Genomic DNA, 15,839 nt, shown 5'->3' with positions numbered 1-15,839 from the left:
TGTGTGAGGGGGCGGGGGCCCCACATGGAACGGACCGGATTCATTCAAATTAAACTGCTAATATGCACACTGCCAAGATGCCATTTAGTTGATGGCATTTTTTGCCCGAAAATGAAATTATTAGGATTCATTTGGCCTTTAGATAAAAAATATATAAATTTGGTAGTTTATCAGTATATGGACATTGTTCTTAAGGGGGGCTTCTTCCCCCATCTTACCCTTCTGTTAGTCAGTTGCTTCTTGAACATGGTATGCATTTGTCATACTCAGAACTCCTTAAAAAAATCCAACCAAACCAAAAGACTATGCTGTTATTTTTGGTTATGATACCTTGCAGTCTTGGATAATGAGCTCCATCTAGTGCAGGGGTGTCAAACTCATTTAAAGTTGAGGGCCGGATCGGTGAAAATGTCCCCTTGTGCGGGCCGAATTACCTTTAGTAAAACCCTAGTTTGCTCACAATTACATTAATATTAACCATACAAACTACAATATAATAAAAAAAAAATCTAGGACAACTTTTTTTTTTAAAGATGATGCTTGGTTATTTTAGGGGTGTGCAATATTGACACAAAATGTCTTTTTTTTTTGAGAGTGAAAATTACCATATTTTGCAGAGTGTGTGTTTGAGATAGCAACTTGGTTGGTTTAAGCCTGTCATGGATAAATAAATATGACACTAAAGCCGCCAGTAGGTGGCAGCAAGTCTCCGTCTTAATGTGTGATCCATTGACTCATTCATTCAAAACGGCTGATTCGTTTAGAAACTAAGCTAGTGATTGTCTTTATGAATGCTTGCATGAGGTGGTTTTTCAGGCAATGCGAAAAAGGAATAATTCGCAAAACTGCAATGGAAACGGCTTTTTCGCATTTACAGGTCACATGGCGTATGTAAAAAGTCATATGATCATTCTTCAACGTACTATAACCTCCAAGAAACACTTCATACGTGGCCGTACTCCAGTAAAAGGGGCTTTCCCTACCCAACACTCTTGATATAGTTAGACATTACTTAACTATCACGACATAAATATTAAAAACTAAATTTCTTACAGGGCATTTTATTTTTTCCCCCATATATTGAATTATATTGTAAACTGAAAAACTCTCATGATGTGTTTGTTTGTTTTTTGCAAAGTTACAAAATGTCAGCTCGCACATCATTAAAACAACAGTTAGGATATTAGTACACAATAAATATCGCACACTCCTCGCTCATTTACTTTCTCCATGCGAAGCTGTCCAGTGCGTCACAGTGTCGTTTAATATTGCACACATTTACCACAGCCACGAGTTGTGATTAAACATACCTGTCGGCGTTGAGATTACTTTCTTTCCATTTCTCCTTAAATAGCCTGTCCGCCCTTCCAGGTCAAATTTCTTCTTTTGGACATGTTTAAAATCACCAGAAAATTGCCCCACAACCATCAGTTACAACGCAGCTATCATCATATTATCCTGGTGCTGCTCGAGATTCTGGCGCCGCTTTAAAACGCTCATGTAGGTGTCCCGAATCGCGAGGCGTAATATCAACGTAAATAAATGAGCCATTTGTTCCGCTTTAAATTCAAAGTAAAATATTGTAGCGAATACACTTTATTTAATTTTCAAAATTATGTTTTATTTATTATTTTATAATATTGTTTAAATCATCCTGCGGGCCGGATTGGACACCTCTGTGGGCCGTGTTCGGCCCGCGGGCCGTATGTTTGACACCCCTGATCTAGTGGTACTAGTGTTAGTAAGAGCAGTGGTTCTTAATCCTGGTCCTGGGGACCCCCTGCTCTGCACATTTTGCATGTCTTACATTTTGGATTTTGGGTGGGGAGGGGGTGCTGTTAAAGAATCCAATTCATCTTTTTTTTTTTTTTTTTTACATTGTGAATACTTTAAAACTGATTAGCCAAATTGTGAACATTTCATAAAATATATATAATTTTTTGGTTTTCAATGGTTCAAATATCATCAAAACAACATTATGAAAGTTTTCTTATGAACATGGTTTGCCTTTGTCATACTCAGAACTCCTTAAAAATACAACCAAACCAAGTCGGTTGGGGATTAAGAATCACTGAGTTAGAGATCCAGTAGCTGCAAGACATGAAGGTATAAATATTGTTATAGTCCACACAGTAATACGAAGTTAGCATTTCATACTTTTTAAAATTACTTCTAAAGTGAACAATTAAAATGTAATCAAAACAAATTACATTTTGGTGCAGAACACAAATAAATACATGTCTTTCAACTGTGTGCTAAAGTACTGATGGAAATTACCACAATGGTGAAAGTAAAACTTTATTTACAAAAATGATTTTTAAAATATATAACAGAGAAAAAAAAACAATAAAAATGTGAAATAAATGAACACTTATGCCACACTGACCACTTGTTGCAGCACATACTGTAAATATCCAGATGCACACATACAAATATTTACAATAAAGGCTATTCAGCTTTCAAATGGTTGAAACTGCAGCAGACTATCAAATCAATTCACATTTATTTCACATACCTACATACTTCTCTACAGTCTTTACCATGAGGAGAGAGATCAGATGGATCTTGAGGTGTTCCTGTTCTGTCACCCGTTCCTTTATCCTCTTCCTCCTCCTCGTCCTGTCGCTGCACAGATGAGAGATACTGCTCTAACAGACTGCCATCTTGACTGTCCCCCGTGGCTGCTGGCAGAGGCCCAAGAGAGCGCACTGTTTCTGGAGATCCAGTCGTGGCCGTGCTGCTCAGGCTGTTGTCCAGTGCTGCCTGTCGCTCTCCAGGGGAATGAAAACCAGACTCAGGGATGGAGATCTCAGTGTGGATGGGAGTTGCTGCAGGAATGCTGGGATCTAATGCAGTACTCTTTGCCACATTGAGCTGCTCATTAACAGATGACTGCCACTCCAGCACGACCTGAAGCTGTTTGACAATGAGAGCACACAGACAAAAGTGAAAATAGTAAATTTTGATGATTCACAGGCATTTTCGTGACTCATCATTCATTTCCCAGCTGAAGATGGCTTATAATAGTGGCCTTACTGTGATAACATTAGTAGTATTAGTCATGACCATATCTCATGGTCATCTTCATACTGACCTGCTTCCACAGGAACTTCACAGCTTCTTCTTGCACACTTCTCTGTAGTCGGTCTTCTTCTTGTTGCTTGCGCACCCTGCAAAACATACTAGTTACAGCAAAATACTTCACACTGTTTAAGCTTACGTTATTGTTGAAGTTGTTTTAGTGTGTTGAACTAATCAGAAAACAGTGATTCACAAATGTACCAGAATGATTCAGGACCATTAAGATAAAACTGCATCACTTTCCTTCCTTTACACCTTATAACCTGATGGGCAAACATATGATGTGTTGAACCGTGAAGTGTTTCACCTTTCCAGTTCTACGGTCAAGTGGACAATGTGATCCTGCATCCTACGCAAGCGGATCTCAGCACGCACTTCTTTGGCTTGTGGGTGGCAGTACCGCGTCCAGTGTCCCCTCCACCAAGACTGAATCCTTACAGCTGCATCATGTGGTTCACATTGTTTAACTTTACACTGCAGCACTGCAGCTTTCTGCATCCCAGTCCACTTTGAATCCTCCACAGTACCGTTCTGTAACCCAGCATCACCATTAAATGCATGCTGCTGCCCGTTAATGTCGGAGCAGGCAGTTCTGTCAATGTGGTCAACATGAACTAATCCCTGTGTCAGAGTGAGGACAGCTCTATCTACTGACTCCTCCTTGGATGGGTGGTACTGAGTGGATGTGGGAGGAGCCAGAGAATCATCAAACTCCTCTTCACCGCTGTCAGGAGCTGAAGCAGGATGAACAGCAGTGTTAAAGGGCAGAAAAGCAGACTCGGAGGACAGCAGACTACCATGAAGCTTCTCCTCATCAGTATGCACATCCTCCAGAGTCATCATGTCTTCAGCAGCAGGTGGAAGCCGGGCAGCAGCAACTACGGGTGAAGACACAGAGTTCATCCACGTGTTTACCTGAACTCCTGGATCCACATCTATAATCATAATAGACAATGAATCACTACAGGAGAAAATGACATGAAAAACACAGAAGGGCAGATTCATTAAAGATGAATTAGTGTCTGATTCACTAAAAGAATTATGTACATTCAACAACAACAAATTTTATTTCAGTCCTCACAAACAATTTTTTTAAATTAAATAAATAAATATACATAATGACAAAAAAAGACGAAAAAGATGTAGGCTGAACCCTTTGCTTATTATGCCTACCCTTTTTACATATTTATCTAATGAGCATCACTTTTCTCACTGGATTTAATTTATGCAAAATAAACAGAAACAGTTATATAATTTTCCAAAATGTGCATACTACATAGCTACGAAGGTACACATTTCAGACATTAATACAATAGTCTGAATATTACATACACAAATTATTCATATTGAGTTATAATTATCACCTCACTTTTAAAAATTTCTTGAATTTACAAAGTACACCATACATTTTTAATTCCTTGTCACAATTATTTCATCGATTTACCCCTTTCACAGATATGCATCTATTTTTATTATTATTTTTTAAAACATGTACATTCCATTTAGTTTATACTTACCTTCTTTCATTTCAAACAGCCTCTGATTTACAATTTGGAAGCAAATTATTGTATACATTATACATTATCTGTGCAGTGTAAAAATCAACTAAATCAACAACTTTTAAAGCATTTCATTTAATAAATAATATATTTGTTGGTTCGCAACAGTCAACCCGTGTTACAATCCTTATTGCTGTCTTCTGTAATGTATATTGGATTTATGTAGGTTTTATATGTATGACCCCATACCTCCACACAGTAAGTAACGTATGGAACTATGAGTGAACAGTACAATATATATAATGAGGTTTGATTAAAAAAAAATTTGTGTTTAATACTGCAATAGATTCAGACACTTTAGTTTTTACATTATTTATATGTGGTATCCAGCATAATTTATGATCAACTATAACACCCAGAAATCTATTTTCATACACTCTTTTAAAACTAATTGTTCAATTTCCACTGTATTCAGAAGCTGTTCCAAATTTGTCCCTAAACAATATAAATTTGTGTCATCAGCAAACAGAACAATTTGTAATACTTTAGACACTTTAAAAATATCATTTATATACAGTACAAACAATTTGTAGCCTAGCACCAAACCTTGTGGAAATACCACAAGTGACTTTCATTAAATCCGATTTAACATTACATATTTGTACAAACTGACAGCTGTCATCAAGGTAACTTCTTAACCAAGAGAAGGCTTTTGCTCTTATATCATATCTCTCCAGTATCATCATAAATAAACTGTGATCAATAGTGTCAAAAAGCTTTTTTTAAATATAGGATCAGCCCCACAGTATATTCATTATCATCCACTGCAGTGGAAATATCTTCTTCCATTGTGATTGACCTATTTGCGCCAAAGCCAAACTGATGTTAACTCAATAAATTATGTTTATTTATAAAATGATCAAGCCTGTGTACATATAATTTCTCTTACATTTTTGAGAACTGGGAAACAGAGAAATTGATCTGTAATTGGAAAAAATATGTCCACTCCACTTTTTCTCCACTTTTAAAAATTTGAATCAGGCAATGATGCAAACTTGCCCATAAAAATATCACTGATGCCAATGTGCACCAAAATTACATAGATGCAAATATATAAATGGAATCATTTTGTATGTGGAGTATGTGGAAAAATGCCTACAGAAAGGAATCTGTGACCTCATTTAAACATTGGACTCACGGTGCCATGTCAGCACTGCACCCACTAAACTGGACTGCAGTTTGCTGGTGAAAGAGAAGCAGACATTTGTGCTGTCAAAGGGTTTAGTGAATTCCTCCTTGAGTCTGTTATCTGACCTGCATGAGCGATGACATCCCCGTCTTTGTTCTTGTGGATGCGCCTCTGCTGCACATCTAGATGTGTGGGGCGAGATGGACTCGAGCAGCAGTGACGTGCTTGCTGCAGCTGTTTCTGATGCTGTCTGTAGACACACACATACTGATGATTAGTGCAGCTCCACCAATCAGGATTTGCTGTGGTTTAAATGGTTTGTTTTGGATACTACCTTTGTTTGTTGAGGATTCGCTCAAGTTTAGCATCCTCTGCTGACTCCAAGGCAGTTGTGGCTGTCAGGGGACACGTGGATGCCAAATATTGGACCAGCTGTGCGTGCTGTCCGGGGTGAAACATACGACCTTTACCTTGACTGTAGAGCCATTCTCCTTTCAGTCTAGAGACATTGCAGAGTGTTGTCATTAGTAATGCAGCTGCTTTCTCAAGGTTACATATCGCATAAATCAGTGGTTTTCAAGTGGTGGTCAGTGTTTCCCACAGACATACACTCTATGTGTGGCGGCACAGAAAATTCGATTTTATCTGAATATGTAATGTCACTCACTGTCCGGGACCATGATTGTTATTTGAAAATGTTAACTTTAACGGAAGGAACCAGATTTGCCGACTCGTACACACTCACTCAATGGATGGACGATCTGACAGGAGTGGCCTGACACACCTACCAGATCAGAGCGTGTATAGTAAATAGAAACTGAGAGCATGTAAATCTTTAGATGCCTATAACTATGTACTAACAGTGGCAAGTGTAAGCAAATGCAACTACTTGAACACACAACTGACACATAACATGGGCCTTCACTGTTCCCTCAGTCTACAATTGCACTTATGGCAATTGTAGAAAGTGAGATGACACAAACGGTTTCCTTTATGTTTAGCCTCTGGTCATTAGTTAACTCGTTCCCCAATTTCTGATTAGGTGGGCATGCATGAGAAATCTTTAGACTCAGAACCAAACCATAATCCATACCAACAAAAGACAATAGTTTATTTAACTTTAACTGATATTAAGTATGCGCTGCAAATGTGAGCATTTTTGATGTTTGTTTCTGTCCAGTCCGCTCGTTTTACGATTTAACCACAGCTTTCGTCGTTTTTTTGTCTGGCAATGGCAGCAGGTATGCGATAAAATTTCTAATTGGAGCGTGTACTCCATCGATTCTGACACTTAAAGATTACATTTTAAGCTCCTTATGTAGCCGACTCTGTGCTCGTTTGTATTGGCCACCTCCAGTTATCCCTTTGTTTTGCCTCCAGATAATGCTGTGACGTAATTGTGACGTCGGCACTAAAAAGATCTATAGGAAAGATGAAATGAAAATGACATCGAAGCTTTTCTAAAGAGAGTCAGTTCTGTTCAAAGATGCTTTCAAATAAAAACACCCGCACCACGTTTTGATTTTTAAACATGCATTGCTCATGTTTATTCAAAGAAGTCAAAGCCTTTTGGAAAATCTATTTGTGGTGGTCAGTTTTGGAAAATTAAGGGGTGGTGAAAATGGGGTTGAATAAACATATGCGACAGAAACTAAGGATATTTGTACACTACTTAAAATGCTAGATAATTGTTTAGAGGTTGGTGAAATCCCTCATAACCAGGATATTAGACAATTATTGTTGATGTGGTGCACTAACTGAAAAAGTTTGAGACCAGCAAACAGCTAATGCTAACCCTGTAAAATTAGAAGAGTGCATTACTTAAAGTACTGTCAAATGCAAAATGATGTGACAGTCTGTTCAAAATGATTTGTAGCACAACAGTAAAACACAGATTTAAACACAGACTGTAATTCTTGTACCGAAAAAGACATCTAACTTACCCCTCTTTTTGTGAAACCACATATCCATCCAGCACCTTCAAACTGAGACACCAGCTCACCACATATGGGCGATAATCACAGCCGGGCAGAGACGGTGTGGCCATGACACATGGGTTACTCATGATGGACAGCTGCTCTAGGCTGTGCAATGGAGCTAAATATGACACCTGGAAATGAGATACACAAAGAAAAAACAAACAGTAACATCTACAAAACAAAATCAATGATTAGGGCTATTTATTTAAACTTTGAATCTAAATAATTATGATTAAATAATAATGAATTACATTTTACAGTACAGCACTTCTGAGGAGAAATGCCTTCAAATGAAGATAATTCAAAGACATGACATCTAAAAGTACTGAACAAACACAAAGTGGCCAATATACTACTGAATATGAATTGGTCACTGGTCTACAGTCCACATCAATCTCTTTCTGAAATAGATTTAAGAGTTGTTCATACAGGTTGCTGTTGTATTGCATCTGTGCTATTTTCATAATGGTGGTCTGTGTAGATGTGCAGACTTTTGGCCATTCATTGTTTTTTATCATTTCTTGTGTCACGATTGACATATTTTTCAGACGTTGTGTTAAAATCAGAACGCATTCTGTGTGATCACTCTCCAGGGCTTAACAATAGGCCCGGCAACCAAGTGAGATGTTCAGGCTAGTTGACATAACTTTCACTTGCTCTATTGTTTGTCACTGTACCTTGCATTTATTAATCTGGTGTATGCCATGCAAACTTAAACATCTGGTACTGTGTGATGAACATTGATATTGAGAATTATTCTAAATGAAATACATCACATAATGTAATCTAGATTTTGTTTCAATTTTTCCTTTCTCTTTGGAGTGTTACAAGCTCTTGGTGCATAAGGAAGATCTGTAAAGTTGCAAAGACTAAAGTCTCAAATCCAAAGAGATATTCTTTATAAAAGTTAAGAGTCAGCCACACCTACCTAAAACGGCTCGTTCTAACACGCCCCCACATATCTACGTCACTATCTTGGAAGATTTGCATAACGCCACCCAAATGTTCACGCAAAGAAAGAAGGCGTAACTTTTATTCTCGCTGTAGTATTCTTGCTGCCGCCGCCATGTAGTGAAGGCGCTGTGTGTTTCGTTGTGAACGCGAAACTACTTTGTTTGGCCTTTCAAAAGAGGACGATATCTGCTTCGTCATGCCTGTAGCAGGAATGCTGGGATCTAATGCAGTACTCTTTGCCACATTGAGCTGCTCATTAACAGATGACTGCCACTCCAGCACGACCTGAAGCTGTTTGACAATGAGAGCACACAGACAAAAGTGAAAATAGTAAATTTTGATGATTCACAGGCATTTTCGTGACTCATCATTCATTTCCCAGCTGAAGATGGCTTATAATAGTGGCCTTACTGTGATAACATTAGTAGTATTAGTCATGACCATATCTCATGGTCATCTTCATACTGACCTGCTTCCACAGGAACTTCACAGCTTCTTCTTGCACACTTCTCTGTAGTCGGTCTTCTTCTTGTTGCTTGCGCACCCTGCAAAACATACTAGTTACAGCAAAATACTTCACACTGTTTAAGCTTACGTTATTGTTGAAGTTGTTTTAGTGTGTTGAACTAATCAGAAAACAGTGATTCACAAATGTACCAGAATGATTCAGGACCATTAAGATAAAACTGCATCACTTTCCTTCCTTTACACCTTATAACCTGATGGGCAAACATATGATGTGTTGAACCGTGAAGTGTTTCACCTTTCCAGTTCTACGGTCAAGTGGACAATGTGATCCTGCATCCTACGCAAGCGGATCTCAGCACGCACTTCTTTGGCTTGTGGGTGGCAGTACCGCGTCCAGTGTCCCCTCCACCAAGACTGAATCCTTACAGCTGCATCATGTGGTTCACATTGTTTAACTTTACACTGCAGCACTGCAGCTTTCTGCATCCCAGTCCACTTTGAATCCTCCACAGTACCGTTCTGTAACCCAGCATCACCATTAAATGCATGCTGCTGCCCGTTAATGTCGGAGCAGGCAGTTCTGTCAATGTGGTCAACATGAACTAATCCCTGTGTCAGAGTGAGGACAGCTCTATCTACTGACTCCTCCTTGGATGGGTGGTACTGAGTGGATGTGGGAGGAGCCAGAGAATCATCAAACTCCTCTTCACCGCTGTCAGGAGCTGAAGCAGGATGAACAGCAGTGTTAAAGGGCAGAAAAGCAGACTCGGAGGACAGCAGACTACCATGAAGCTTCTCCTCATCAGTATGCACATCCTCCAGAGTCATCATGTCTTCAGCAGCAGGTGGAAGCCGGGCAGCAGCAACTACGGGTGAAGACACAGAGTTCATCCACGTGTTTACCTGAACTCCTGGATCCACATCTATAATCATAATAGACAATGAATCACTACAGGAGAAAATGACATGAAAAACACAGAAGGGCAGATTCATTAAAGATGAATTAGTGTCTGATTCACTAAAAGAATTATGTACATTCAACAACAACAAATTTTATTTCAGTCCTCACAAACAATTTTTTTAAATTAAATAAATAAATATACATAATGACAAAAAAAGACGAAAAAGATGTAGGCTGAACCCTTTGCTTATTATGCCTACCCTTTTTACATATTTATCTAATGAGCATCACTTTTCTCACTGGATTTAATTTATGCAAAATAAACAGAAACAGTTATATAATTTTCCAAAATGTGCATACTACATAGCTACGAAGGTACACATTTCAGACATTAATACAATAGTCTGAATATTACATACACAAATTATTCATATTGAGTTATAATTATCACCTCACTTTTAAAAATTTCTTGAATTTACAAAGTACACCATACATTTTTAATTCCTTGTCACAATTATTTCATCGATTTACCCCTTTCACAGATATGCATCTATTTTTATTATTATTTTTTAAAACATGTACATTCCATTTAGTTTATACTTACCTTCTTTCATTTCAAACAGCCTCTGATTTACAATTTGGAAGCAAATTATTGTATACATTATACATTATCTGTGCAGTGTAAAAATCAACTAAATCAACAACTTTTAAAGCATTTCATTTAATAAATAATATATTTGTTGGTTCGCAACAGTCAACCCGTGTTACAATCCTTATTGCTGTCTTCTGTAATGTATATTGGATTTATGTAGGTTTTATATGTATGACCCCATACCTCCACACAGTAAGTAACGTATGGAACTATGAGTGAACAGTACAATATATATAATGAGGTTTGATTAAAAAAAAATTTGTGTTTAATACTGCAATAGATTCAGACACTTTAGTTTTTACATTATTTATATGTGGTATCCAGCATAATTTATGATCAACTATAACACCCAGAAATCTATTTTCATACACTCTTTTAAAACTAATTGTTCAATTTCCACTGTATTCAGAAGCTGTTCCAAATTTGTCCCTAAACAATATAAATTTGTGTCATCAGCAAACAGAACAATTTGTAATACTTTAGACACTTTAAAAATATCATTTATATACAGTACAAACAATTTGTAGCCTAGCACCAAACCTTGTGGAAATACCACAAGTGACTTTCATTAAATCCGATTTAACATTACATATTTGTACAAACTGACAGCTGTCATCAAGGTAACTTCTTAACCAAGAGAAGGCTTTTGCTCTTATATCATATCTCTCCAGTATCATCATAAATAAACTGTGATCAATAGTGTCAAAAAGCTTTTTTTAAATATAGGATCAGCCCCACAGTATATTCATTATCATCCACTGCAGTGGAAATATCTTCTTCCATTGTGATTGACCTATTTGCGCCAAAGCCAAACTGATGTTAACTCAATAAATTATGTTTATTTATAAAATGATCAAGCCTGTGTACATATAATTTCTCTTACATTTTTGAGAACTGGGAAACAGAGAAATTGATCTGTAATTGGAAAAAATATGTCCACTCCACTTTTTCTCCACTTTTAAAAATTTGAATCAGGCAATGATGCAAACTTGCCCATAAAAATATCACTGATGCCAATGTGCACCAAAATTACATAGATGCAAATATATAAATGGAATCATTTTGTATGTGGAGTATGTGGAAAAATGCCTACAGAAAGGAATCTGTGACCTCATTTAAACATTGGACTCACGGTGCCATGTCAGCACTGCACCCACTAAACTGGACTGCAGTTTGCTGGTGAAAGAGAAGCAGACATTTGTGCTGTCAAAGGGTTTAGTGAATTCCTCCTTGAGTCTGTTATCTGACCTGCATGAGCGATGACATCCCCGTCTTTGTTCTTGTGGATGCGCCTCTGCTGCACATCTAGATGTGTGGGGCGAGATGGACTCGAGCAGCAGTGACGTGCTTGCTGCAGCTGTTTCTGATGCTGTCTGTAGACACACACATACTGATGATTAGTGCAGCTCCACCAATCAGGATTTGCTGTGGTTTAAATGGTTTGTTTTGGATACTACCTTTGTTTGTTGAGGATTCGCTCAAGTTTAGCATCCTCTGCTGACTCCAAGGCAGTTGTGGCTGTCAGGGGACACGTGGATGCCAAATATTGGACCAGCTGTGCGTGCTGTCCGGGGTGAAACATACGACCTTTACCTTGACTGTAGAGCCATTCTCCTTTCAGTCTAGAGACATTGCAGAGTGTTGTCATTAGTAATGCAGCTGCTTTCTCAAGGTTACATATCGCATAAATCAGTGGTTTTCAAGTGGTGGTCAGTGTTTCCCACAGACATACACTCTATGTGTGGCGGCACAGAAAATTCGATTTTATCTGAATATGTAATGTCACTCACTGTCCGGGACCATGATTGTTATTTGAAAATGTTAACTTTAACGGAAGGAACCAGATTTGCCGACTCGTACACACTCACTCAATGGATGGACGATCTGACAGGAGTGGCCTGACACACCTACCAGATCAGAGCGTGTATAGTAAATAGAAACTGAGAGCATGTAAATCTTTAGATGCCTATAACTATGTACTAACAGTGGCAAGTGTAAGCAAATGCAACTACTTGAACACACAACTGACACATAACATGGGCCTTCACTGTTCCCTCAGTCTACAATTGCACTTATGGCAATTGTAGAAAGTGAGATGACACAAACGGTTTCCTTTATGTTTAGCCTCTGGTCATTAGTTAACTCGTTCCCCAATTTCTGATTAGGTGGGCATGCATGAGAAATCTTTAGACTCAGAACCAAACCATAATCCATACCAACAAAAGACAATAGTTTATTTAACTTTAACTGATATTAAGTATGCGCTGCAAATGTGAGCATTTTTGATGTTTGTTTCTGTCCAGTCCGCTCGTTTTACGATTTAACCACAGCTTTCGTCGTTTTTTTGTCTGGCAATGGCAGCAGGTATGCGATAAAATTTCTAATTGGAGCGTGTACTCCATCGATTCTGACACTTAAAGATTACATTTTAAGCTCCTTATGTAGCCGACTCTGTGCTCGTTTGTATTGGCCACCTCCAGTTATCCCTTTGTTTTGCCTCCAGATAATGCTGTGACGTAATTGTGACGTCGGCACTAAAAAGATCTATAGGAAAGATGAAATGAAAATGACATCGAAGCTTTTCTAAAGAGAGTCAGTTCTGTTCAAAGATGCTTTCAAATAAAAACACCCGCACCACGTTTTGATTTTTAAACATGCATTGCTCATGTTTATTCAAAGAAGTCAAAGCCTTTTGGAAAATCTATTTGTGGTGGTCAGTTTTGGAAAATTAAGGGGTGGTGAAAATGGGGTTGAATAAACATATGCGACAGAAACTAAGGATATTTGTACACTACTTAAAATGCTAGATAATTGTTTAGAGGTTGGTGAAATCCCTCATAACCAGGATATTAGACAATTATTGTTGATGTGGTGCACTAACTGAAAAAGTTTGAGACCAGCAAACAGCTAATGCTAACCCTGTAAAATTAGAAGAGTGCATTACTTAAAGTACTGTCAAATGCAAAATGATGTGACAGTCTGTTCAAAATGATTTGTAGCACAACAGTAAAACACAGATTTAAACACAGACTGTAATTCTTGTACCGAAAAAGACATCTAACTTACCCCTCTTTTTGTGAAACCACATATCCATCCAGCACCTTCAAACTGAGACACCAGCTCACCACATATGGGCGATAATCACAGCCGGGCAGAGACGGTGTGGCCATGACACATGGGTTACTCATGATGGACAGCTGCTCTAGGCTGTGCAATGGAGCTAAATATGACACCTGGAAATGAGATACACAAAGAAAAAACAAACAGTAACATCTACAAAACAAAATCAATGATTAGGGCTATTTATTTAAACTTTGAATCTAAATAATTATGATTAAATAATAATGAATTACATTTTACAGTACAGCACTTCTGAGGAGAAATGCCTTCAAATGAAGATAATTCAAAGACATGACATCTAAAAGTACTGAACAAACACAAAGTGGCCAATATACTACTGAATATGAATTGGTCACTGGTCTACAGTCCACATCAATCTCTTTCTGAAATAGATTTAAGAGTTGTTCATACAGGTTGCTGTTGTATTGCATCTGTGCTATTTTCATAATGGTGGTCTGTGTAGATGTGCAGACTTTTGGCCATTCATTGTTTTTTATCATTTCTTGTGTCACGATTGACATATTTTTCAGACGTTGTGTTAAAATCAGAACGCATTCTGTGTGATCACTCTCCAGGGCTTAACAATAGGCCCGGCAACCAAGTGAGATGTTCAGGCTAGTTGACATAACTTTCACTTGCTCTATTGTTTGTCACTGTACCTTGCATTTATTAATCTGGTGTATGCCATGCAAACTTAAACATCTGGTACTGTGTGATGAACATTGATATTGAGAATTATTCTAAATGAAATACATCACATAATGTAATCTAGATTTTGTTTCAATTTTTCCTTTCTCTTTGGAGTGTTACAAGCTCTTGGTGCATAAGGAAGATCTGTAAAGTTGCAAAGACTAAAGTCTCAAATCCAAAGAGATATTCTTTATAAAAGTTAAGAGTCAGCCACACCTACCTAAAACGGCTCGTTCTAACACGCCCCCACATATCTACGTCACTATCTTGGAAGATTTGCATAACGCCACCCAAATGTTCACGCAAAGAAAGAAGGCGTAACTTTTATTCTCGCTGTAGTATTCTTGCTGCCGCCGCCATGTAGTGAAGGCGCTGTGTGTTTCGTTGTGAACGCGAAACTACTTTGTTTGGCCTTTCAAAAGAGGACGATATCTGCTGGGAAGATTTGCATAACGCCGCCCAAATGTTCACGCAAAGAAAGAAGGCGTAACTTTTATTCTCGCTGTAGTATTCTTGCTGCCGCCGCCATGTAGTGAAGGCGCTGTGTGTTTCGTTGTGAACGCGAAACTACTTTGTTTGGCCTTTCAAAAGAGGACGATATCTGCTTCGTCATGCCTGTAGCTGATCCGTGCTGGTCGCTGAGGAAATACATCAACTTCGCGCTGTGGATCGCCGGATCAGCTTTCACCGTGGACGAAGCGGAGTCCAGCCTGGGGTCGTCACATGTGGTTGCCTCAAGCCTCCTTCGTCGAATCCGTCGGCCGCGCCATTCTCAAGCCCGCCACCTCTGCTCACTCAAGCCGGTCTCCGCATACTCTAGGCCTCCGGCCTCCGCTCACTCAAGGCCGCGGTGTGTGATGCTGTTTCGTTGTGAAAGTGAAACTTAAACACATTTCATTACACCAAATACACAAAATAATGTTATTTTTAGCAACATCATATGACCCCTTTAAACTGCAAGACTGGCACTCATAGTATCCGTTAATGTGAGTAACATTAATCCATAATGTTTTTCCTCATATGGCACTGTTTTCCAGCAAATGTCCATTTATAAATAAATTCAACTGTATAAGTTTCACTGCAATTCATGTTATAATGTTAGAATTAAATAACAATAAAAAATAATACATATGCACTTATCTGTACATAGTAAATGCAGTTATTTTTAAGCAGTTTTTGACATCCTATCTTAGCCAAAAAAACAAAACGTTACCACTAATATGTCTTGCCATATCCGTGCGTGCAAAGGTTCTGCGCGATCCTCTTGTTCAATATTCTCTGGGTCTGAATCCGGCTCTAATTGATA

General features: G+C 38.3%; 1 protein-coding gene across 3 annotated transcripts in view; it reads right to left on the bottom strand.

Annotated features, from left to right (window-relative positions):
- Positions 1–2,358: 2,358 nt before the first annotated feature.
- The window catches only part of LOC107662675 (centrosomal protein of 97 kDa), an 18,731-nt gene continuing 5,250 nt past the window's right edge, over positions 2,359–15,839 (bottom strand). For 2 of the 3 annotated variants that reach the window (XM_016452754.1, XM_016452751.1), the window contains exons 7-13: positions 13,790–13,956; positions 12,181–12,345; positions 11,972–12,096; positions 9,466–10,093; positions 9,172–9,247; positions 8,924–8,993; positions 2,359–2,846 (exon numbers count right to left, since the gene is read on the bottom strand). In XM_016452754.1, coding sequence (XP_016308240.1) covers positions 2,503–2,846; positions 8,924–8,993; positions 9,172–9,247; positions 9,466–10,093; positions 11,972–12,096; positions 12,181–12,345; positions 13,790–13,956 — 1,575 coding nt within the window. In that variant the 3' untranslated portion in view covers positions 2,359–2,502. Of the gene's footprint in view, positions 2,847–8,911; positions 8,994–9,171; positions 9,248–9,465; positions 10,094–11,971; positions 12,097–12,180; positions 12,346–13,789; positions 13,957–15,839 lie in introns of all 3 variants that reach the window. The other variant, XM_016452752.1, reaches the window with a different exon arrangement.

The sequence above is a fragment of the Sinocyclocheilus anshuiensis genome, unplaced genomic scaffold, assembly GCF_001515605.1.
Source record: "Sinocyclocheilus anshuiensis isolate Anshui unplaced genomic scaffold, SAMN03320099.WGS_v1.1 scaffold1787, whole genome shotgun sequence".
Classification (NCBI taxonomy): Eukaryota; Metazoa; Chordata; class Actinopteri; order Cypriniformes; family Cyprinidae; genus Sinocyclocheilus; species Sinocyclocheilus anshuiensis.
The sequence above is the reverse complement of the archived record's forward strand: the minus strand, read 5'-3'. Positions and strand labels throughout refer to the sequence as shown.